The following is a 26,911-nucleotide window of genomic DNA, read 5'->3' as shown; positions in this document are numbered from 1 at the left end:
ACTTTCAGAATACTGTTTCATTTTCAGCAGGAACTTGTGTGTAACAAATATTTTAGCCATTGTCAATGAAATAATTTATATATAAATAGTCACACTTAATGGTGAGATTTCCAAAACTTATGCTCCTAACAGGGGTTTAACTAACTCATTTTTCAAAAGTAACACTAGGTGGTACTCATCTAAGGAACAATAATAGATCACTTATTTAGGAACTTAACAAGGGATGTAGGAAGCCAGAAAAACAACAATTAAAACAGAAAGGGTGAAAGATGTAAGATCATGAGTCCAGTGAAAAAAATATTCTAGGGACATTGTTTTTTCTATATGCTAAAAAGATAAATGGCTGATTTTGCATTCCTTGTGCAGCAGAAGTTCTTACTAACCACTGTAATATTCAGATTCCCATCATATACATGAACAGACTCAAAGTTTGTAAGATAATATCTATCAACAGTGCATGATTGTTACAGAAGTTATTCTCATAAATAGGATAAATGCAAAAGAAATAAAAATAAAGTACATGACAACAGAAGCATAAAAATAGAGCACTACTCTGAAAGCAATGCCTCCCATTTGATAATGTTGGCCTATGACATCAGAGGTGGATGTTGGTGGTATGGCAGGAGTGGTTAAACCTTCCCACCAGCATTTCATTACATTTTGTTGCCATGTGACAGATGGTAGCAGAGGGGCAGACTAGCACAGAAGTGCAGATAGAGCAAAGGTGTGTCACTGAATTCCTCTATCCAGAAAAAAATGGCACCCATTGATATTCAACAACACTTACTTAATGGAGACCAAACAGTGGACATGAGTGCAGTGAGACTGTGGGTGAGGCATCTCAGCAGTAGCAACAGTGGGTCACTTCCACTGGTGCAAATTTTTACAAAGCATGGAATGCAGGCTCTTGTTCATCACTGGTGAAAATGCATAGCTAACACTGGTCACTATGTTGAAAAATAGTGTTTTGTTTCTGAGAATTTGCTCTATTAAATGGTCTTATTTTGCTGTTTACATGTGTTGCAGTTTCTATTACTTTAGGGGCAATACACTCAAAATTTTCACTGGGACGAGAGCTTTCAAACATATTGTATGGCCAACTGGCAAAGATCTGCATGTTGTTAGCTAAATATAGTTTGGAAGCTGAAAACAAAAACAAGTCAGTCTTCCTCTATTTTTACCTTCAAAATACTCTGAACAAATGATGCCTGCTTGCTGCATGCATTATTTTTTATGCATGGTGAAATACAACTATTGTGACTAGCATCTATATACAATCTTCAAGAAGACTAGGATGCTCAGGGAAAGCCACTCAAGATTTTTCCTAGAATAAAATTCAATACATTATTGTAGGGCAAACAGGTATACAGGTTGCAAGGTAAACAGGTATACAGGTATTGGACCAGAGAGATTATCACATTACAAAGGAGTAACGAAATAAAGAGCTTACCTGTGTCCTGGGCTCACAAAAGGGCCCCAAGAGGAGGGATCTCCAGATAGAGATCCCTCCTCCTTGGGAGTCAGCCCCTAAATGAGGTCTAGGAGCCACCTCCTGGCTCCACCCCTTCTGGTCACTCAGGTGAAATTGCATTCACCTGTGCCCCTGCAGCTGACTCAGCGCTTGCCTCAGGTGGTCAATCAGGCCACGATTCAACAGTTCCCATACAGTTATCCATATGCTTCATTAGTAAGACAGTTTGGCCACTTAAGCTGAATTCATATCACATGAAAATAACAATATGATCATTACAAGGAAAGTCTACCTTGAAAAAAAGCAATACAATGGGAGGAGAGCTGCCCAATCCTGTTGAATCCCATGCCCTGTGCTGACCTAAGCATGTAGTACCAGGGACAGCACCTTCACTTGTGTCCTCAAAGGTTTTCCCATCAACAGCCTCAGAAAGCAGGTGTTTGGCTAAAGAATATGACTACCATTTAAACTCCCCCCCGTTTATTTAGCTAGATGAATTACAGATTTGAACCCTTCTCAGCTAATTCCTGCTGAAAAGTCCTGACCATTTGATCTGATAGTTGTTCAGAAACTTGTGAAGTATTCCATTTTTATCTCTGCTTTTCTCATTATTCTCACACACTTTTATGGGTGAAGAAAACCCTACATTATACTGACCAGGAAATAACAAGGGAAGAGATGAATACATGGGAAAGGCAGATCAACATCGAGGATGAGAAGGAGAAAGAGTAGCAAGTTAGAACTCAAAATGAACATAGATGAATGTGTTACATAGGTTCTACATTAATATATTTTTGTCTTAGATATTGCTTATTTTTCTCTTCTGTATTTTCATTTGAAGAATTTTCATAGAATGTCAGTGTATGCAGAATGAGAGTTCTATGCTGGGATTCAGCTTCAGATACAGGCATGTGCATATGTGAGGGTTGAGGTGTTTTGTTTTGTTTTTGTCTAAGTTCCCACCATAGGCAGTGGAAAATCTAGACAATACAATAAGCAGTGTTTAGAACAAACGTGTTTACTGCAGTTATACAAGATACAGATTGGATTTCACTGAGTCTATTGTAAGACAGTCAAACCAGTAGCCTAAACAAAGGCATGAAGTGCTGTTGGAGATGTGAAGATTGTCCCTTTCAGCTTGCATTTGCCATTTAAGAATGGTCCCACGTGGCAGCCCCACAGAAATGTGTTAGATACAGGACTAGATAAATATTTGTGTAGGCAAGTGAATCAAGGTTTACATCCCCACTGAAAGATCCAGTTAGAGCTTAGCAAGTTAGTTTATATCACATGAGGTACTATAATTGAAGGTGAACCCCCTTCTTCATATTCATTGTTGCGTTTAGATTCAAGATATTTTCGTTATATGAAGATAACCAGAATATTAATTGTTAAAACAGTACATTCATTCACTTTTTGCTGTATACTTCTCCGGGATAAAACTAATCCAGAAAATTTAGAGCTTGCATTGGTCAATAATACCTGAAGATTGCTTTAGAATGGTTTGAAATCAACATTATTTTAAAATTTGTGTGATCTTAATTTACTGCTTTTTCAATAGAAGTACTAATTAAAATTTTGAAATATTAAATTTTCACTAACTATACCATATTAACGTATGGTTAATTGCTCTCTGTTACTATATATTTCATAGACATACTCATATTCCAGCATAATTTCCACTAAAAATTGTCAAGATTAATAGTTTCAACATTCAGGTCTCATGAATCTGAAAGCAGTTAGAGTTATGTGTCACGTATCAATATTTCTTTATATACGTGCTATACTGTAGTTTTTACCTAAGAGCTGTTAATAAATTAACTGTACATATGGCTTATCAAAGGTACAATTTGTATTAGCTTTAGGCCATGGCAGTATATGGCTACTTTTAGTTAGCTAAGAGAATGGAACTTAAATAAAGTATTCCCTTCTCAGGATATTCCTTAAGGACGTTATGACAAGTCTTCACTTTTCCTCTACACTGACTGTGTAAGTGTGATGGGGCACATTTCAAGTCAAACATTACAGAATCACAGAATTGTAGGGTTTGGAAGGGACCTCTGGAGATCAAGTCAAACCCCCTTTTAAAGCAGGTTCCCCGTAGTAAGTTGCACAGGAAAGCATGGATCATAGAATCATAGAATGGTTTGGGTTGGAAGGGACCTTTACAATCATCTAATTCCAAATCCCCTGCTACAGGCAGGGATACGCCCACCAGATCAGGCTGCTCAAGGCCCCATCCAGCCTGGCCTTGAATCCCTCCAGGGTGGAGGCATCCACAACCTCTCTGGGAAACCCTGTTCTATATCTATTCTATATCTATATCTATATCTATTCTAAATCTACCATTTCCCCCTGGTCTTGAATATCTTCAGAGAAGGAAAGACTCCACAGCCTCTTTGGGCAGCCTGTTCCAGTGCCAGTGCTCTGTCACCCTCACAGTAAAAAATTCTTCCTCATGTTCAGATGGAACTTCCTGTGTTGCAGTTTGTGCCTGTTCACCCTTGTCCTGTCACTGCACACCACTGAAAAACATCTGGCCCCATCCAGTTGACTGCCATTCTTTAGCTATTTATAAGCAATGATAAGATCTCCTCTCAGCCTTCTCTCATACAGGAGATGCTCAAGGCCCCTAATCATCTTTTTTGCCCTCTGCTGGACTCTTCCTAGGAGACCTCTATCTTTTTTGGACTGGGGAGCCCAGAACTAGACACATTCTTGCTGAATGGCAGCACAGCCTTTCGGTATGCCAGCCGCTCCCTGCAGCTTCATAGTATCAGCAAATTTGATGAGATCAGACTCTATCCCTTCATTCAGGTCATTGATGAAGATGTTGAATGAGATGAGGGGAGTGATGAAGATGTTGTACTGACCGTTGGGGAACACTGCTAGCTACAAGCCCCCAGTTAGACTGCATCACTGATCATAACCCTCTGAGCTCTGCTAGTCAGCCAGTTCTCAACCTGCTGCTCATCTATCCCACACCTACTAAGCTTCATCATAAGGATATTATGGGAGAAAAAGTCAAAAGACTTACTGAAGTCAAGGTATGCAACAACTACTGCTCTTCCTTCATCTACTCAGCAAGTAATGACTTCACAGAAAGCTATCAGGTTGGTTGGAAATTATTTCCCTTTGGTGAAAAATATTATATTTTTTTCTTCTTGTTTACAATAAATAAATAAATAAATAAATGCAGAAAATCCTGGATTAATATGACCATGGGGAAAATCTCCAATTTCCATGAGGTAAGAGTTGACCCAAAATGTTATGAACCACACTAAATTCCTTTTAAAATAATATTATATGAAATTATATAGGTTCATACTCATTGATGCACAGTTTTTTTGAATTGTATCTTATTGCTAAATATACACCAGTCAGAACAGCATGAAGACACTGTTCATCTTGGTCAAGCTACACTTCATGAATTATACTGCAAAGCTGCCATAGCTCCAAGGGTACTCAGCGACCATCCCTGTATTCTACCCCCCTCCATTCCCCTACCCAAGCTCCTCTTCACCCAGCTCATGATCCAGAACCCATATTCTTAATGTGAAAAAACCACGCTCTACCTCAGATAGAAGTGTGCTTTAATAAATGTCAGATTTTTTAATAGCCACCTGCAGTAAAATAAATAAATAAATATATCAAAATATTTCATTATACTAGAAGAGTTCAGAAATTAGCTGCATTTCTGAAAATATTTCTCATATTTTCACAGAATCAGAAATAGTAAACATATCCAAACCTGAAATTCTACTCTATCTGCAATAGTAATTACAACAAGTACTGATTTATCATGCTTTTGTTAATTAGTTCATTAATGGTTGTTGATTTTATTTATTAATAGTTATATTAACGGTCTCAAAGCTTTCTCAAAGCTGACCATTTATTTTGAATTTGTCTCTATCTAATAGTCATAAAATTAATATTTTTATGGCAGTTCATTCTGTACATATGAAAGTGGCAATTATTTTTAACCTCTAAACCTAGAGAAGGCACATCATCTGTCACTGAACTTTTGAGTCTGACATCAATTAAAGTTCTCCCATTAAAAAGAAGTTATTAAAGCGATACAGAGTTATACACAATCAGTCTGTCAAAAACGATATTCCTGTGAAACCTTCAGAAAAGAAAACCTTTCTATGCGAAAAAGGCAGTTTCTTCATGGCATATTTTAACTTTAAAACTTTGGGAGGGATCCCAAAATCCCTCCTTCATTCCCATGATAGTTATCAGTATTTTTTTTTTAATAACAATACATTTAAGTAATAAAATTTGATAGACTATGTATTGTGCAGGAATACTGCTATGATTCACATAATATTACCCACTAGGCCAAATAATCGAGGTAGTAATAGTGGCAAATCTAAAAATGAGGCAAGCTAGGCTGCTTTTATTCTCACAGCTTATATATATATATATGTACATATACATATATATATATATAAAAAATACTATACTTCTATGCTACCTGCAAGTTGATGGAAATGATGCATAGGAATATCATAATCAATTACTTAACCCAAAGGCTTCAGAATTTAACTAACAGAGACCATGGATTTCAGTGAGTTCTCACTGAAGCAGCAAAAGCAAAGGACACCATAAGTCACAAGCCTGTATTTGGCTCTTTGCCCAGTCATTGTAAATAGCTGAAATATACAAGAAATACAACAATTGTGGGGGGTATTTTTTGTGTCTATTTGCTCTTGTTTGATTTTTTTTTTTTAATTTTCCTGATTTCAACTTCTGCTCTTTTGCAACAATTTTGTTCTCTTCCTTCCCGTTTATGATATTCATAGCTGTACTCCTCACCTTCTTTCTTTTAACATTCAGTTTACCACTATTACTAGATGTACATCTGCTCTTGCTGAGATTGCACTTTTCAGATTTAAAAAGCTCCTCATTACACTCAGAGAAGAATGTAATTCAGTCTGGTTTGGAGTGAATTCTCTTCAAGGCATACATATGAAGTTTCAGTCCCAATGAAATAAAACAGTAACTGAAGTCCACATTAATAGTTTGTATAGCACTGGTGGAGAAATCAAATTAATTTTTTCAAGCAATCTGGCCAGCCCCTGGGTAAGGCAAATATTCACAGTTTTATAACAAACTAAAATCACAGGTTCTGAATTTGCTTTTCAAAGGGCAAGGACTTAGGCAAAAGGCAATATTTTAGAACATTCTCAGAAGACATACTGTGAGAATAAAAAATTTTTCAAGATCAAGAAAAGCATATGCAGTAGCAGTAGTCAGTGTCTTTCTGGCAGGAAAAAAAAGAACATAGGAAAAGAGATGAAAAAACTTAAACATAAAATAATAATGAAAAATATTTCAAAAAATTCATGTTCCGTATACAAGACTATACACAAAGATCTTGGAATAGTTATCAGTATTGTTATTATTAGCTCGCTTCTTTACATCTGAGCAATTTGCACTCTCCTGAGGGTCCACAGCAAATGGCTAATCAAAGGCAGTATTTCATCTGACCACCAAATGACAGAAAATCCATCTGAGCAGGACAAGTGAAAAGCATCTGGCCCCATCCCGTTGACTGCCACTCCTTAGCTACTGATAAGCAACGATAAGATCTCCTCTCAGCCTTCTCACATACAGGAATGAGAGAGACTTTAAAAATAACCTGCCCATTCCAGGAAATGTACCCTATTAACTAAGATTAATATTTTGCATTATTAGATTTTTCACCTTGTATAACAAACAGCTTTATCACCAGTATACAGCATACAGCCTAACTGGGAACCATATTTGACAAAAGCAACCCTTAACTTTTCCATGTGCTACATAACCCAAGATGGTAAAAAGAAATTCAGTGCAGCTTCTAGTTTAAAGACACAGTGAAGGAAAATATCAAAGGCTCTGTAAGTTCTACTTCTTGTCAGAAATAGTCCTCTAATTTTAGCTAGCAAAGCAAGCTGGCAACACGTGGCTGGGTATGATCATCAGTGGAGCAACTAGAAAGAGACTGTAGACACTCTTCTCACACGGGGACCCACTCACAGTATTGAAGGCTGCAGCAAACCATTCGTTTAATGATCAGCAATTAAATATGAGATTGACCATGAGCTAGACCACAGTGGCAGCAGAGACACTGAGACGTGGCCCACATCCTCATTAGTACTACTGACATTGACAAGTTATCCAGGAAAACAATGCACTGACCTTTTAACTACAGAAAATCTCTCTGATTTAACAGTCTCCAAGTTTGGCATTTTTCTTTATTATTATTCTTAGCTACAATCACAACTAGCCTAACAGCATAATTAAGTTCCTTACAGAGAGAGTGGTGAGGTGCTAGAACAGGCTGCCCAGAGAGGTTGTGGGTGTCCTGTCCCTGGAGGTGTTCAAGGCCAGCTCAGATGGGGCCCTAGGCAGCCTGGTCTAGTATTAGATATGGAGGTTGGTGGCCCTGTGTGTGACAGGGGGGTTGTAGCTTCATGATCCTAGAAGTCCCTTCCAACCCAAGCTATTCTATGATTCTATGATAATGGTTGCAATGAGAGCATGGTTGGTCTCTTCTCACTGGTGACAGGTGACAGGATGAGGGGAAATGGCCTCAAGTTGCGCCAGGGGAGGTTTAGGTTGGATATCAGGAGAAACTTTTTTACTGAAAGAGTTGTTATGCACTGGAATAGGCTCCCCAGGGAGGTGGTTGAGTCACCATCCCTGGATGTGTTTAAAATCATTTGAATGTGGTGCTCAGGGGCATGATTTAGCAGTGGGTTGTTAGCGTTAGGGAAGTATGGTTTGATTGCAGTTGGACTTGAACATTGAAGGTCTTTACCAACCTAAGCAATTCTATGATTCTATTATATTCATGACCTTCATTTTGTGTATTTTATCATCTAACAAAAGTACAGTTATCTCAATACAAAAGCAAAAACCACATCATGTGGCTCCGAATTAATTCCTGCCTTGATGTTGTAGAAGTTTAATCAACTAGAAAGCCTTCCTGTTTTCATTTCACGTGTACCTAAAGCTGGATAATACATTTTAATTATAAGAACCATGAAATTCTGAACATTCAGATAGAGTACCACTCAAAACAGTTCTAGAGTATTTGCTAGAAATCAAATTCAGTGAAATGAAAAAGGAGGTAATTTACTTGCCTTATAAAAGCTTGCTGGAAAGTTGCATATTTTCATCTGATCTCAGACCATATTAGTAGGAGTAAAATATAAACCCCTCATGATCAGACATATTAGAACAAGGAGTTTTATTTAAACTTCACCTAACAATGAAAAAATGTTCCCTGAAGATTTTTCCAACATTTCATTCAAGTTTTTACTTGATTTCTATTTAAAGAGACACTAAAGAAGCACTACACTCTTCTTTGGAACAGACATGCTGATTTCTAAATCAACTTTTTTAGCACAAGTCATAATTTACAAATAAAATCCTGCATTTTGAAGATGTTTTTTACAAAAGGGCTCTTGAAGTATGATACTATTCATTAAAAAAGACTGGTCTGGGGAAGAGCTTTAGGAAACTTTAACACCCAACTAAGTGCAATAAGATTTTTCTTCTCTTCAGCTTTCTTTGAAGATTAACAAAAAATATAAATGTAAAAATATGACTAGCAAGCAAAAAAAATCCTTACTGCAATATTTACTTATGTAATACCAGTCATACCTATGTAAGTTGAAGGAGTAATTAATTAAAAACATCATATGCAATTGTCATATGCAAAAAATCATCTACAAAAACAACAGCATAAAAGCTGAAGTGTAAAAAAATATATATATATATATATATATTAAGCCTTCCATAAATGTTGATCTAAGGCAATAGTGAAGTTTTCTTTCACAGATTTTGTTTAAAATCACCATTCTAGAAGAGATCATTTTTTATTTCAGACTGATAGGATAGAAAAGTAAAAATGTAGTTTCTTATATGTAAGTTGAAATACAAAACCACATAGGAAGCTAACTGTAGATTAGCTACAGGAATCACTCTATCCTGATGCACATCGGATTTCACTCCTGTTTCACCATTCATCTGTATGTCAACACTTACTAAATTTCACAGTTCAACATGAAGGCATAGAGAACAAGGCTAAGACATGTCTGGGGGAAGAATAAGAAAGTAGGAGTACAAGTGTGAAATTTTGTTTGGTGTTAATATCAGCAGCAGAAGCCTTGCTTCAGAGCATGAGCAGTCTCTAACTGGGCTGTGTTCTAGCCTTATGTCAACTCCAACCTGAAATGAGACTGGGGTACACAAAGGCATCTCATCCTTTCTTCTCCCTAATTCTTCTCCCCCTTCTTTCTCCCCTTTGGTTTCTATGGTAAGGAAACACAAACAGAAATTCTAAATTGGAGATACAGCACACTCCAACCCATTTCTCAAACTGGAAGACTTGTCAACAAGGACAAGGTTAAGTACAGTGTTACCTCATATCTAACTGGAGTTAAAGGAGCTTGAAAGTGGAAGGGGCAGATATTACTTCTGTGAGTGTACCCCGTGGCAGTAAAATAGTATGCATGTGCTGGGAGAATGAGTGACCAACAAGAAATTAAATCACTGCAATTGCCTTTCTTAAAATCTTTTTAAAAAATATTAGAGAATGATACAATCACATTTCATAAACCATAGAGGATAAAACACTATTTAAAAAAATAATAGCAATAATACCTGAGTAACATAGCATTTACATCACTAAAAATAAGGCAAAGTATTTAAATTTCAATTTTTTTTTTCTGGAAGCTAGTTTTCAAATTCAAAGACTTCACAGCAGGGAAGCAAAACCATTATTTGTATGTTCACTGGCCAAAAAATTCAAAGATATTGACTCTAATTAGAAGGTACACAAGTATGTTCAGTTCCATTCAAAAATTCATTATACAGATAAACCCTATCTCAAGTTGGAAAAGAAAATTTTCTCCCATGTAAGGGTCCAAAATGCTTTTTCAATTTTTTTCCTAAAAAAAACCATACCTAAACACGAATCAAAAGAAATATTAAAAAAAATATTAATAACTCTGGAATTATTCTTAAAATTGTTTGTACCACACTAATGCAAGAATACTTTCTTACATGGGGTATGCAGCTATTTAAAACTAGCAGCATTCGCTTTAATAATTGCCTTGTGTGTGCATGTCAATGTGGCATTTGCTTGTTTGAGAGTACTTGTTCGACCAATGCTGACAATTCCTAGCACAGTAGTGAATGTTAAAATCTCAATAACATTTGTTAAACTCAGTTCCCTAGGTCTAGTAATAAACAGCATTTTCATGTGCAATAGGATTTTAAGTTTATGTTATCCATATTTCAAGGAAAGCTTCTAATGTTTTCCGTACACAAACAAAGAAAACAAGATTAAGATGATAACATGTGGTGTAATAAACCTTAAATACGTGGATTCTTTTAGAGAAAGAAGTCTTACGAATCAAAAGTTGTAAAATAATAGCAGTTGCTCAAATTGAAATTCTACATTAACATGTTTGTTGAGAGGGGCTGGCTCAAGTGCACTTAAGAGAATTAAGAGAATTCTGTTGTAATGTCAAATATCAGCATTTATTCCATTACCCATTTAACCCATTACTCTTCCTTACTGAAACGGGATTGAGCTAACCTGTGTGTCTTTATCATTAATCTTTCCTCAGCAGTTCAATGAATCTTGGTTGGATACTTTGAGCATCCTGAAATCCCATTTCCTGGAGCTGCACAGCTGGTCAGAAAGCCCACAGGTGAATTGTGTACAGGTGTTTGAATATTGTATTGCCTCACTGAAGTCTCCACCATCAAAATCAACACTTAAGGTAACAGAGCTGCTTTTATTCTGATCAGAATCAGTCTTGAAACAGCAACAGTGTTTGGCCTAGAGTGGTGTTAATAACAATGAAAAAGGGGGAAATGACACTAAATGAATTGGAATGCACAAAACTAATGCTATCTAACACATAATTGAGTAAAAACATTTGTATGACTTTACAGAGCCCAATGGTTTCTTTAAAAATGCTATTTTTAATAAGCTGTATAAATAGGTTACACAGGGGGTAGCAAAGAACATCAAATTTGCCCTCCCATGTGCATGAATGATAGTTCTCAAAAGCACTGTTTCACAGTCTTTATGAGTGAATGCTCTCAAGCAGGGATAAATGATCTCCTACAGTAAATATTTTTGCTGTGAATATCTCCCAACACAAATCCTATGATGAAAACAAATTTGTTAAGAAGCTATTATCAGAAACCAATATCTTCTGACACTTTCAAATTATTGTTACTCCCAGTGAAGACAGAGAATAGTAATTCAGCTCCTCAGACACCATATAAAGAGAGAGCAATGACAGAAAAATGAAAAACCTGAAAATATGCACAATGTTTTCAGGATCATGTCCAGCTAACCTTAGCTTTATAATCTAAAATAGGCCCCCCAGGCGCATACTCTCTTCCTCTAGGCAGACTGATTTCCTCACGTATCAAATAATCTCTCCCATACACTCATCGTATTACACAGTTATCCAATACATTTTTCTTTTGCCTATATATCCTACACCATGATACATTCACAGTCAGACAAAATTTGCTTTAAATAAAATTAAAGCATTTCACATAACCCTCACTTTCTTTTCCTGACATATAGCTTGAGCATTTATCTATTTTGGTTTTTTAAATCACATTATGTATCACAGACACACAGTGGTGACTGGTATTGTATTATAGTAAGATGAGGGAATGTGACTTATATCGTGTTTGAAATACTATGTAAATGTACAAGATTATAAATGCATTTCTTAAAGAGAATACTAAAAATCAAGCTGGTAATTCTATCAGCATGTAGAAATAGATAATTAAAGGTCCCACAGCAATAAGAACTTCTGTGTAATGAAGTTGGAAACAAAGTTTTTATTAGTAACAGAACTAATTCTACGGGTCGTTTTCAAAGTTCATTGGGTAGACTGGCCTAGTGTAATGCTATATCACAAACTCAGAGATGTATCAGTAAAAATTAAAAGCTAACATGAAACGTAGCATCTTGACTAGAAGACACATTTTCAATGTTCTTTCTCTTCTGTGATGTTTGAAGAAGATGAAAATTTCTCTCTACCGTATACTTTAATAGATGCAAAATCCTAATGTTAACCTCTGAAGATTGCCCAGGCAGGAAGACTATGCTGTCCTGATCTGACTATTTGTTAAGACAAATAGTACCATTCTACATTTGGTGCTTTCCTTTATGTTAAATTGTCTTTTTTTATGATTGTGTGTTTCTTTGATAACCAGACTAAAAATCACACTATACATATTATTTTTCTTTGCCTTCTGCTTACTGTTTGTGCTGTAACTGAGCAATTACCTAATAACAAATTTGATGAAGAGTGCCATACAAAATTGTTTCTCTCCAGAAACACATCACTCATTTGTTTGCTCTGACATCTACCCTTGACCAAGCAGACAACCCACCACTCTCCATCATCTTTTCCAAACCTCACTATTATTTTTATTTTTACACTTAATATTCTTGGTGTTGATCTTCTAATTCACTTAACAGATCATATATCACATTGTTCCCCTTTTATTTCTGCATACTAATAATATAATGGCTAGAAACTCAATGTGGAGAAAAAAAAAGAACTGAAGGAGTCAGAGCAGAGGGAGAAGAGATATACTCACACTCTGTGATGGGAAGTAACATGAAAGCTGAATGGATCTTCAGTTTAACAGTGAATATTAAATTAAGCAAGAATTTGAAATGGCACAGATAAACAACAACAACACAACAAGAACAAAAAGCAAATAGCTCTGTACTTCATATTTCATCTTATCTTTGCAATACAGGAAAACAGAATAAGGGGTCTGTGTCTGAAGAACTGTGTTCAGACCCATCTTCCAAATTACCAAAATGATAAATGAAAATTTCAAGTACAAATAAGATTTTTCAAGAGGAAAGATTAAAGAACATGAAAATAGTTTTATGACGCACTTTCCAAAGTGGAAGAGGAGAGTAATTTAGTTGAATTGATAGAAGTGCAACAGACGGCCCTGAACATGGGATGTGAAATGTGGGGAAAAAAAGGGGAAGAAATGCAGAAAACAATCACTCTGTACTTTGAGGATGCCTTCATGAATAAAAGCAAGATCAAAATCCTCGGGATAAATGTAACATGTCTTAGTGCCAGGACAAGCCTCCAAACAGGCTGAATTGGGGCACATTTGACAAATACTTTCCTAAGGCAAATTATGAAGAAACACATGAACTACCTGCTCAGGGACTGAGAAGCCAGCAAAAGTGGGGTTTTACTTTCTATTTGCTAATTCCATTACTACCTTCCTGTGACCACCCTGGATTCAATTCTCACATCCTTCCTCATAATCATAGAATCACCAAAAGACCCATAAGATCATATAGTCCAACTGTCCATGTATCACCAATATTTTCCACTAAACCATGTCCCTCAGTACAACATTGAAACTTTTCTTAAAGACCTCTAGGGACAGTGAGTCCACCACATCTCTGGGCAGCCCATTACAGTGGCTGACCACCTTCTTGGAGAATTACTTCCTAACATCCAAACTGAACTTTCCCTGGAGCAACTTGAGGCTATTCCCTCTAGTCCTATTGCTATTTACATACAAGAAGAGGCTGACATCCACCCTTACCACAACCTCCTTTCAGGTAGTTGTAAAGGGTGATAAGGTCCCCTCTCAGGCTCCTCTTCTCCAGACTAAACAATCCCAGTTCCCTCAGCTGCTCCTCATTAGACACGTGCTCCAGACCCATCACAGCTTTCTTGCCTTTCTCTGGACACGCTCCAGGGCCACAATGTCTTTCCTGTAGTGAGGAGCCCAGAACTGAACACAGTACTTCAGGTGCAGTCTCACCAGTGCTGAGTACAAGAGGACAATCACCTCCCTGCTCCTGCTGACTGCACTATTTCTGATACAAGCCAGGATGCCATTGGTCTTGGTCACCTGGGCACACTGCTGGCTCATTTTTAGCCAAGCTTCAACCAGCGCCCCGAGGTCCATTTCCTCTTCCAGCCCCAGGCCTGCAGCGTTGCCTGGGGTTGTTGTGGACAAAGTGAAGGACCCAGCACTTGGTCTTGTTGCACTTTATTCCATTGGCCTCAGCCCAGCTATCCAGCCTGTCCAGATCCCTCTGCAGGGAATGACTACAGCCTTTCCCAGTAATTATTTCCACTGAAAATATGGATAGAGAAGGTGATTTCAGAACATCTGTGCATCATCTTCAGTCTTCCCAAGGAGTAAATTCCAGTGAATACTACTGAAAGGACTGGTAAGACTTTAAACATCCTTGTTTCTGCTTAGATACTCAATCAGTGTCACAGAAGCCTTAAGAACATTTCTCTTCAAAATCAACACAAAAGTCATATTGTCAATACTAAAAACCAGTTAAATCCTAAATGACAGGTTGAATATCTGTGAAATATGAGCAGAGCAGCCTCAAACAAGACCATTTTTGCTATTATCACCACCTTCTGTTGATTATAAATCCAAGTCTGTTATTTATCAGTTTGTAATATGTAAGGTTGTAATGCAATCTCAAAGGTCCCAAAAACCAAGCATTTGATTTGATGGGTATTCTGTCTTTCTAAAATATATTACCAGAAGGCTATGGGAAGAGAGTTAAAGTGTGCTGCAAGCATAGTGTTATCACTGGCTTTTTTCCAGACGCTCCCATATGATTAATCATGTTAGTCAAAAAGGTTTGAAGGCTTTGAGATCAACCATAGAAAGGAAAGCTAATAGAGAAGATAAACTAAAATAAAGAAAACTGTAAAGAAAGACAGAGATCTGGTGAACTGACCAGTATGTTTTGACGTAGATATGCAGAAATTAGAAGGAAAGTCTGTTCTAGCTAAATCAACCACACTTCAACTTTCAGCACTTTAATGTTTAGTGCTCTGTTTATCAGTTTTCTTTAGAACTTCTCAAGTACAGCCTCAAAAACTGGAGATGCTTGGAAAAATATTAGATCATTGTAAACATTGTCACTTGACCTTTAAAAACTTTTGATTCACTTTAATGACTAATAATTTAGTATCCTTAATTATTTAAAAACAGTTATTAAATAATAATTAGATAATTATTAACTTACTCTATTGCATCAGTTTACTTAGGAATTGTGAAGTAAGGTTCTACTCAGTCTGAACTGGGGTATCTCACCTTCTCCTGATGATGAAATGTCCATTGAAAAAGTGCCAATAAGAAACTAAGTTCAAACTGCTTAATCAAAAAGCATCACTTTTACTACCACTAAAATGTTGAAGATAAGATTGAGGGTGATCAAAGCAGGGATTTCTGAGGTTTAGTTTCTCCTGGGGTTCCCACCACATGTAATCACAACACCTTTATGCATTCTATCCATATTGCATGAAAGCTATGTGACCAGACCCCTGCTCACATTTCAGTGGCCAAAAACGTATTAGAAAAGCAGGTCTATTTTACAGACTTTTCCCACTGATTTTCTCATTGGAGGCTCAATTGTCTGCATAAACAAAATAAAAGACAGACTTAAAGAGAAAAGTTTAAAATTTTACCTGAAGAATTCCATGAAAGAAAAGCCATATCCATGCTGTTCAGCAATTCCTGCACAAACAACGTTTGCAGATGCTCCAATCAATGTTCCATTGCCTGCCATTCAGAAGACAGATAGTGGTTTAAAGTTATGCTCTGTTTCTTACATTTACTCTGTTTATTCTGTACTAAAGTCCCTAGATGTACTAGCTGGAAAAGTAAAATCAATTTCTGTTGAATAGACTTGCAAAGAAAAATACAGACAATATCTCTACATCCTAGAAATAGCTTCAGCCTGGTGCCATTCTCAGATTCTACATAAAATAAGAAAATAAGGAAGGAAGATAATACCAATCTAACAGTTGTCAAAGTGACACTATGGACTTAGATTCAGATAAACTTACTGATTTTGTTGTTGTTGTTGTTGTTTTATATATGAAAAGATTCCACCAGATGAGCTGAAAACAAAAGATGAGATAATATAGGAAAGAAAATAGAATTTTATAATATCTTCAGCAGACATTTGGGGATTTTATGAAAAATGGATGCCTTCTTTCCCCACATAATAGTGACACTTACAAATGAGTCTTCTTTATATATATATAATTAGGATAATTAGTTGCTGGTTGGATTTTTGTATAGCTTTTTTTTTTTTTTTTCTCTCCTAAGTAAAAAACTGGAGATACACACCTATCTGCTGAATTGAAAAAGATCATATAAAGTTTATTTGCCAAACCACAGCAGTCCTTTATAACATAGAAGGAAATAACTTTTTTCATTGAACTTCAACAAATTACATTATATAGCCCCTCTTATGAGATGTACATGCAAAAGGAAAATAATACCTTGCTTATAAAGTGCATCTATCTTCTTGAAAGAACTACAAACCTCTTCTTTTTTTCTTCTAAGCCTTTTCCAGTAACTAATTTACTCCTTTGTTTTCTCTAAACTTTCAACAAAGTTACAACATAAAGTCAGGTAGGTATTCAAGGCTCAGAGAGATGGACTCATTTTGTATAGTTTTCCCATGAGTCATACCTTAGACTTAAGAAAAGTTGTACACTTTGCTTTCACAAATTAGATGTCTTCATCAAATATTTGATGATTTATATCACCAAATTATCACAAAAAATATATGCTCTAAATCATGAATTGGGAAGAAACAATGACTCCTATATTCTGTTATTTCATTAAAATTTTGGAAAAAAAAAAAAAAAAAGAAGAGGCAACCATCTGAAAGAATTGCTTCTTTTATACTGTAGCAAGTCACCTCTTTTGTTATACATCTATACACAAACTATCCTTTATTCTAAGCACAAGTCTTCATTTGCTGTCAATGGCCTACAGTTACTCTTCTGATTTTGGCCCTGTTAAACATTACTGCTCAGTGAAGATACTTCTAGTTAGAGGGGAAAAAAAAGTTGTTCAGAAAGTAATTAATGCTACAGTTAATCGTTTTGACCTGGTAAATGTTTCAGGTCACCCAGATCTCAGTTTACCAAAAAATCCATCAAATTAAGGCAAAAAATCCATCAAATTAAGGCAAAACTAAGATTCTCCTAAGTATTCACGCATGACACACATGCATATCTTGGAAATAAGGAAAATATCCTCCCATGTCCCCAGCTCCAAACAGATATTTTATTTATCTTTTTTTTTTACCCCCATTCCTATTTTTTTCTTCTCTATGAGGAACAAAGTTAGGTGAAGAACTTCCTGCTGTTTTTAAGATTTTAACTTTGCAAAGAACTGAGTGCAACAGTCCTTTCTGTCCCTAAGGAGCTCTCCTGACATTAGTGGAACTGCTCATCAATAGAAGAGTATATCCCTACATATCATAAAAGCACTGTGAAGCACTCTTGTAAGACATGAGGGGCTATTTGTGACCTAATTTTCATTTTACACAGAGTGATTCACCACCTGTCCTTCAAGTGTGGTGATAAGAAATGATCTACCTTCCTAGTGGACTAGAAACCTTTAAAAATCCAGTACCTAGAGAAGTACCAGTCATAAGCAACAACACAACTTATTTACTTTATCCTGTCTGACTTAAAGTGTATTTTAGTTAATTTAATATATGCTCGAAGATATGAAATAGAATTGAAACAGAATTCTTGTTAGGCTCTGACATAAGAAAGGCAAGCCACAAAGCATGTGGCTTAATACACAACCAGAGCAAATTAATACAGCTGAAGTTATTAGAAGAGTAAAACAGAAATACTTCAAGAATTTTCAGTTTCAGTACTTATTATTAGCCTACATTCTCCCTACATTTCCTAAGCGTCTGCTCTACATGTAGCAAAATCAGACATCACCATCAGAATAATATTGCTGTATAAAAGGAATATAGCTCTGGCTTCAAATTAAAGGAGCAGGATTGAAATTATACTTTTCCCATGGCTGTGACTAGATATAGCCAGGATCTCCAAACTCATACTCTTCCATACTGCACATGTGCTACTGTAGTGCATTCAGATAATGAGGTATTATGGAAAGAGCCTCTGTATCAGCACTGCATTGATTTCCCTGAGTAGAATTTACTTGAGGAGAAATCGTCACTTTAAGGTTATCTGAAAGAAGTAGTATTTCTTTCTCATTTGTTCAGACTGTGTGTGCAGTTTAATTAGGTATTGGCTACTCATGCTTCAAAGAACTGCACTGAAATTAACAACCAACACAAACTTTTGTTTCTCCTCCAGGAACATCCATCTCAATGACAGGCATTTAACTCAGCAGTGAAACAGTGACACAGAATCACAGAAAAGTCAAGACTAGATAGAAGTAAATGGGATCCTATGTACATTAAATTCATTCAAATTGACAGGAATGAAGAGCAAGCATTTCCTAGGATTTTGTAGAATCTTTACTTCATCATCATATTTTCAGCCTTAGGAATAATTAACCTTAAAACACATAGTGAAGGCTCTTATTTGCCTATTTGTATGCTCAAGCTATAACTGTACAACAGTGAACTGTATCAAAGAACACCAGTTTTGATGACTCCTACTGTAACTCATCCTTTATCACAACACATATACCTACCAAGAATTTATATTCCTTACAGTTAAATAAATGCAATATTTCTGCTATCAGTAGCAGGTAATATGTTTGAGGTAAGCCATACATAGTATCTTTCATACCTATTCTGCCTTTTTTTCTTGGTACACTACAGGCATTATTTTCAATGCTATTTATGCTTAACAACTCATAACCATGAATTCAAGAGAACCTTTCTTCTTAATGCAAAAGAAAAAAGAAACACGTTAGATGTGTGATCTCAGACGTCTTTAAAGTGAGGATGCTATCTACACAAGAGAGAAAAAAATGGCAGAGGAATCCTTATGGAGCATGCTCATTTTTCCATGTATCTACCCTAGCTTTGCAAAATCACTGCAGAAGCATAGTAGAAGGTCTTCTACTATTTCTGCCTAGAAGCAGTGATATAAAATTTTCTTATCTCACAGGAAATTACTCTGGATATATTAAAGGAATGCAAAATTAACTTCAAATTTAAGAAAGTATTCAACAGTTTTAGTTAAAAATAAATTCATCAAGAAATATACAAAAGCAAAGCCCACATATAAAAATGTGATCTTCCGTATTCATCCAATACAAGCAGAAAGCTCTTGAGAAAGTTATGTGTAAGTCTGATTTGATACCTGCCATACCCACAAGTCCTGCTTCTTCCAGACTTCTGCTTCCATCTGTAGCTATTTCTTCTCCACTCAGTGTTCAATTATTGCCCTCTACTACATCACTACTACTGAGACTGCTAAAGTTGAGCCCCAAAACAGCATATTACACCTAGTCCACCTCCCCAAGCTCAGCCAGCCTTGGCAGAGTTCATCTACATGATTATACTCTGAAATGCACTGAAAATCACTGTTGGGAGAATGTAAAAGTCTTCTCAAAATTTGGGGCTGGGAAGATGGGAAAGAATCATAACAGGAAAAGGGAGGCAGTTTACATCAATAATGTTTCCTCTTACTTTAAACCTTTTTCTCGTTGTGTTACTTGGCAGCAACACATCTGTTACATCTAAATACCTCTGGTTCTTAGAAGCATCTTTGGTATTGCTCCCTCAAGAGCAAACCTAACCCTTTTGTCTGCTGCATTCCTAATACGTTTGCCCAGATAATCATTTTTAAAGTGTCTAGCAGGATCAGCGTTTATTACTCAAAGGACTAAGAAATCCAATATATCAGTAACAAAGCTATTTTGCCAGGCATGGCAAAAAAAAAAAAAAATGGCATTATAAAGATGGGTTCTCAAAATAGAAATGAGATAGTACCTTGTGCAACAGCAAGTTTTAAAGGGGATTACTTATGGAGAATTTTTGCTTTGTTCTGAGTATCACACACCACTTCTCAACCTGAACTTAGTCAATAGACTTTCTGCATTTTCTCTTCCCTGTACCTCCAGTTGCCTACCACAAAAGAAAGAGACTACACAATTTTCGTATCAAGTACTGAACAAAAGCTATTATTTAGGAACGTACTAGTAGAGAAAAGTGTTTATTATTTTTCTGAAATCCAATTATTTCAACAGCAAACATGAAATTCACTATCCTGCAGCCACAATAAAAGACAGACAAGCCACAAAGTAGGTTTGCACTGGCCTTGGGAAACCACCTGTGCAAGCCACAGCTTTACATATGCATCTCTCTTTGTGCAGCTTTGTTCCAGACAAGTGTTCTCACTTCAAAACCAAGATCTAACTACAGAATCATTAATGATTTTTTTCTCATCCCTGTTTTTTGATGTAATCAATCTCTACCACTAAAGTATCTATCCATAACTTATTTAAGGAAACCAGCTCCTTTCTTCCTATCTATTTTCAAAAGAAAATGCTGTGCACTCTCCTATATGCTTTATATAGTTATAAACATAGGTAGGCTGATCTGTGTGGCTTCCATTACACAGAATACGTCATTTCTCCACTGGAAGCAAATATAACTGAAACAAATATAATAAATCTGTCTACAGAAATGAACACTGAACAGTTATGGTTTTGATCAGCCTTGCAAGAAACAACCCTCACAGTTTTCACAAATTTTGTGTTTCACTCTAATGTAATCCAGATTTGCCTCACTAAACAGAGTCATTTATGTTCATCTCTTAAGTGCGTACAACTCGTCAGTATCTTCTAGTATTTTTAATACGTAAAAATTTACAAGCTCTGGGTAATCAAACTTTGTGTTCAAAAAAAAGAATTACAGAATCAAGGCTAATCAAACCACTGGCAATCCTTACAATAACCAGGAACCTCAGCTCATAAGCAGTAAGAAGGAAAAGGTTTCCATGAACTCATCAAACAGTCTTCAATCATAAGATAGTATGATACATTTTTTTTTTTAATTTTACTATTTGGAAATATTTTGACAGGGATGTTTCTGTTGAAATGTCTACATACAAAATTGATAGGGTAAACACTGAAGGTGAAACAAAGTCTTAACTTATCCAAACAGTTCATCGACCTGACCATTCAATTCAACACCTTAAATAAAGTGAACTTTACCCTCTGCTACTACCACTATTGTACAACCAGCAGAACAGTTACTGTAAGTATTCGTGAATGCTATTCAATGTTTATTGCTTTATTTTTCAAAGAGAGGAAAAGGTGAAACTTAAATTTTCCCTCTTCTACCAGAAGTGTGAAATAAGTAAGACAGGTTGCTGAACATCCTGCACTTGTTATGTTAATGAGCTACATAAATTCATAGTCTTCTTTCAAATCCAGACATCTGCAGAAGAGACATAAAATACACGATGATCACCGAAGTCATCTCTCTCCTGGAAGTCAGCTTAACTCACATGCGGTAAATATTTTAGACTTAAATATTCTAAGTCTAAGCTCTGCTACTCAATTCCTTCATGCCCTGAAAAATATATTTAGTTAGGTTCAATTTAAAACCTTTAATACTGCACACAAACCCCAGTTTACTCTTTTTTTTTTTTTTCTCTGATTTTTACATTCAGAAGTTGACTGTTCCTTTCCACAGCTTCTCCATGTGTCACTACTAGGGACCAAATTACTAGGGACCAAATATTGAAAAACAGTTTTCTGAATAGTCCTCTGGAATAAAAGGAAATTATTCAACTTTATGACTTACTTTTGAGCTGAGCAGAACAAGACAATATTACTCAAAATTAAATGAATGTCACTCCACTAAGTTATTTTAAAATGTTCAGCCACTTAAAATTCAGATTCCAACTTAACATAAATTGACTTTCAACTGAAGCCTAGCTTTTATGTTTTGCTATCACAGAATCACAGAATGGTTAAGGTTAGAAGGGAGCACTTGGTATCATCTAGTAAAACCCCAACACTTCAAGCGGTGTCATCTAGAGAACACTCCTGTGGATCAAGTGCTTTGTTTAAAATAGTTTGACAACTCCTGCTGAGTGCATCTCTTCACTTTAGCTGTGTTAACTGCAATTGTGCTGCAGATATTTATTAATATGTGTATAAGTAGTATATATATCCAGGACACAATTACAGTTTTCTTTACTGTCAAACAGAGTGTCTGATGGAGCAATCTGACGCATCACTTCGAATTAATTATATTGCAGACTCAGATTTCTTTTCTTCCTCTCTTTTGGAATCCCAAACACAGTTGCAAGCAGCATCATGTTGTTCCTTTTCCAGAAAAGGGTTTACTATCTGGAAAGTATCTGCTGCAGTAGGAAAGTAGATAGACCAGTATTATCTTCTGCACCTAGAGTTTCAGACCTTGCTGTAGCTTTCTTGTCTGGTTCTCTGTGATAACCTGAATGCTATCCTCCAACTGAATATACCTCTTCTGACAGCTCTGCAGAGTCTGTATGTGGTCTTGTGGTGACTCACCAATACAACATAATGAGTTCAAATATTCCATATTATTCTGAAAATAAAAAAGGCCAAGGTTTCCAAGAAGGATGCTCTGTAGTTTTCAGGTTTTTTATAAACAAGTGTGCAAGGCAAGTAAATAAAAGTAAACAAAACTCTATATGTTCTTTGTAGGAGTCTCCAATGTCATCACTGATCATTATTGTTCCTCTAATTTGCAGAACTCTATTGCAAACAATCATTTTACAAAGATTGAAAACCACTAATAGAAGCATTTCAAATTTATCAGTATCAATTGAATTCTGCGTATTATACAGATTCTCATCCTTTCCATTTTAGAATCCAAGATTTACCATCCAAGTTATAAATTCTCATCAGTATAGGTGACATGAAATATCATCTTTTACCCCATATACTTCATATTTTACCCTTAATAACATACATCCATCTATATGTATATATGTCTGCCAAGAGTTATCTTTTCAAACTTAGAAAAATGGCCGTGCTAAGAAAAATTGATGGGTTCAATATGTTTTTTCATTCTTTATTAGCTCAGTGTCACAAAGCTAAGCAGACCTCTGATATTTCCTTGATACAGACAAGGATATGCTTGCCAAGTGTACTCATAGAGTTTTAGCTGTTTTTCAATTTTACATTTACAACCTTCTTTTCTATTTCTTTCACACCAGTGAGGATTATCTTCAGTAATCTTAAAAGATTAGAGGATCTCCTTCAGCTCTGATAATGAGCATGGTTTTCACATCAAGGACTTTATGGTACTGCTGAGCTTTAAAGAAGGACTTCATACTGAAAAAGTGTGAAAATGTCCCATAGTTTGAATGTCGTGAAAAAAAAAAAAAAAAGAAAGAAAGAAAAAGAAAAAGAAAAAAGAAAAAATGTGCTTGGATTTTTATAGAAAGTTGCAGGTTTTGACTGTTCTAGAGAAAAGCATGAGGTCAGTTTGGACACACGAATATCAATGCAGAGAAAATACTCCTTGCTGTCATTATGGATTATATTGTTCTTAGGGCTACAACTGAAAATGAAACATTCAGTTAATATCCAAAGAGAGTTCTTTATAAAGAAAAGGCAAGCAGTCCTGTAATTTACTGGAGTTGTAGTTTAAAGTCCTATGTTACTCCTTTCCATCACTGTAAACATCACAGAAACAGTGACAAGTATAGTCAGAAAGAAGGCTGGATATTAGTAACAGTAATACAAAATATCTGCTGTGCTTTGCTTCTAGATATGTATCATTTAAATATGTAATACTTATTTGTTTTGCCTGCCTTTTAAAGTCCAGAGGAGCAACCTTTCTCTTTAGAAAGATCAAAGATTGATTTCATATCCTATGAACTTACTTTTTGTTTGGATTAGGAGTTGTCTAATCACAGATAAAAAACAAGTAAGTCAGGGCTGTCTCACTCACAGACATAGAACTGAGATTCAGGATTTCACATCATCAAAAGACTCCAGTGACCTTTAGAAACAATAGGAAATTGTAGTATCCATTCCTGGTTAAATTCCAGCTTAGGTAAGGATATTCTCTCAATCAAATTTTTTCCTCTAGTTTCAATTACACATTGTATACAATTAATTTTGTAAATAAGCTGAGCAGTGCTCCCCTTGAACAACTGCTGTATTTTCACTCCATACTTTCATTCTTGATAAATTTTTTAAACATTTCTAATTGAAAGGTGTTAAACAAATGCAATTTGCTGCAACTATATCAGAACTTAAAGGATCTACAAAGGTACTTTTTTCCATAATATTAAGTATTTTATTTTTTCATGTTTTATAGAAGGCTGTCACTTTTCCCTCATAATGCAAAAAAGCAGGGTTGTTTTAGTAATATAAATAATATTTCTAGATTTGTACCTTCACTCTGTCTAGAGATTACAGCTAGCTTGAGATTTTACTGATCAGAATCAGCAGGAATAATAAATGAGCAATTCTCCAATGTGCACGGCCCCACTTGCATCAGGAATTTAAGAAGGCTTGCCAAGAGACAGAATAAACATAGCACTGGACCACCAAGAGAAATCCAAGTATTTATCTACAGCATAGGTTACTCTCCTTTAACAGTTGTCATGTGTACAATATCCTATGAATAATGGATATTATTTGCATCTGCTTTTGACCTAGGAAGGTTAGAAGTAAAGTTCTGGCAGTACCCTCTATCCAGCCTCAGTCAAAGTACAACGGAGCTTGCATGGCTAGAACAATACAGCCGAATGCATCCTAGAGATGGGCTCTGTCTGCAGAACTATGACAGTGGCAACTTTCATTCATTTTCTTTCAGGAAAATATACAGAGAAGAACAATAATGCAATACTATAAACCACAGAAAATGCCCCCTTTGGACCACAGAACTCACTGCAGCAAAGAAGTATTGTTTGCACTTTTTCTTATGCCAGCAACAAAGAACTCATATGCTAGTCACTTTCAAACATTTCAGTCAATTTTTAATGGAAGCCTTTGTCATAGAACTTTAGAATTTTTTGAGTTGGAAGGGACCCCCCTGCAATGAACATGGACAACTACAGCTATATCAGGGTGCTCAGAGTCTTGTTCAGCCTGACCTTAGGTGTCCCCACGGACAGGCAACCACCACCTCTCTGAGCAACCTCTTCCAGTGCTTCACTACTCTTACTGTAAAAAACTTTTTCCTTATATCCAGTCTAAACCTCCCCTCTTTTAGTTTGAAACCATTTTTTTTCTTTTGTTTCACGTTTGCAAATATACTTTTAATACATCATGACAGAAAGAAATAGATTAAAAGGCAAACAAATGCCACCTCTTCATATATCAAATATATGACAAAAGTCCTTCAAACAATATCTTAGCTATAACTTCTCCAGGTCAGAAAATAATTTTGTTCTACACAATTGAATAGTATGAATAGATGTATTTCTGGCCATGCACGTACACAAACTGAGTTGAATCCACATTTCTTGTTATTTTAAAACTCATAAGTCAATAGAAGCAATGCGATTAAAGCTCCTCTCGCTCTGAAATTGCTGAAACTAGCAATCTTCATTTATCCTCCAGAATTTCAGGGCAGCATTCCCTACACATTATTGGAAAGACTACATACAGTTCAGTCTCAAGAGATGCCCTAATTTCATCATATACTGCAATAGGAAGCATTAATGAATAAAGCTTTATTCAATGTTCTCTCCTGTGAAATAAATATGAATGCAGATTTGTCAGAGCACCACAGAAAATAAGTGATTTCCTTGTTTCCTTCAGTTTCTTTTAAATTTCTTGTTTTCTTCCCCCTTTGCTCTTTTCAAAGTATAATTGAAATATTGACAGATAATGCAGAAAAAGCCCTGTGAGCAATACAATTTTTCCAGCTATTACTTAGTCACCCTGACCGTTACTGTCCAGACAGACATGAGATAATAGGGCCTATCAACATTCAGAAGAACTGACAAATCAAAAGCCCCCAAACTCTGAATTAATTTGCTCTAACTTTGGACATCCCTCTCAGCTCCTGAAGTTCTGCATGTTAAGGATTCCTATGTACTCTGCAAAGAGCATCTGACATTTTCAGTGGAAGGGTAAACATCTGCCTCCCGGAAATGCCAGACTCCCCAGCACCAAATGGGAGCCTGGGTTGGCCAAACACTCAATTCACAACTTCATCTAAGTTCCTAAAGATAGCTGGAACAAATATAAGTGTAAATTTCCAGAACTAGATTTTCTGACAGCTTAGCATGTTTTCGTTATAGATGCATAAGGTTAACCCCACCTGACAGAAAACTTCTGCCAGAATGGAGCTACAAACTCTGAGGAAGACCCAAAAATTTCAAAATTCTGACCATCTCCCCAAGAACCATTGCAATTGTTCTTGGCTTTCTTGACTAAAAAACAGAATTTTTCATTCCTTCTCACTTCCAGATATAGACTTTACAAGAGCAAGGAGCATCTACGTTATTTTTGGTTATTCCTGGTGTCTGAGCCCCATGCCATGACGGACAGAAATTTAATAGAAGCAGCTTTCTTTGGGATACAGTGCTGAAACATCACAACAGTGTGGCAGTTATATTGGCAAAAGTCTCTCCATCTCGCTTGAGACTGATTCAGTCCTTTCATTTCCAGGAC

The 26,911-nt window shown here is 36.1% G+C and overlaps 1 protein-coding gene across 5 annotated transcripts in view; it reads right to left on the bottom strand.

The window, feature by feature from the left end:
* The window catches only part of OCA2 (OCA2 melanosomal transmembrane protein), a 204,993-nt gene that overhangs the window by 41,786 nt on the left and 136,296 nt on the right, over positions 1 to 26,911 (bottom strand). For all 5 annotated transcript variants that reach the window (XM_040662061.2, XM_004938466.5, XM_025146634.3 and 2 more), the window contains one exon: positions 15,997 to 16,090. In XM_040662061.2, coding sequence (XP_040517995.1) covers positions 15,997 to 16,090 — 94 coding nt within the window. The remainder of the gene's footprint in view (positions 1 to 15,996; positions 16,091 to 26,911) is intronic.

This window comes from Gallus gallus, chromosome 1, assembly GCF_016699485.2.
Source record: "Gallus gallus isolate bGalGal1 chromosome 1, bGalGal1.mat.broiler.GRCg7b, whole genome shotgun sequence".
In the NCBI taxonomy this organism is placed as follows: domain Eukaryota; kingdom Metazoa; phylum Chordata; class Aves; order Galliformes; family Phasianidae; genus Gallus; species Gallus gallus.
The sequence above is the reverse complement of the archived record's forward strand: the minus strand, read 5'-3'. Positions and strand labels throughout refer to the sequence as shown.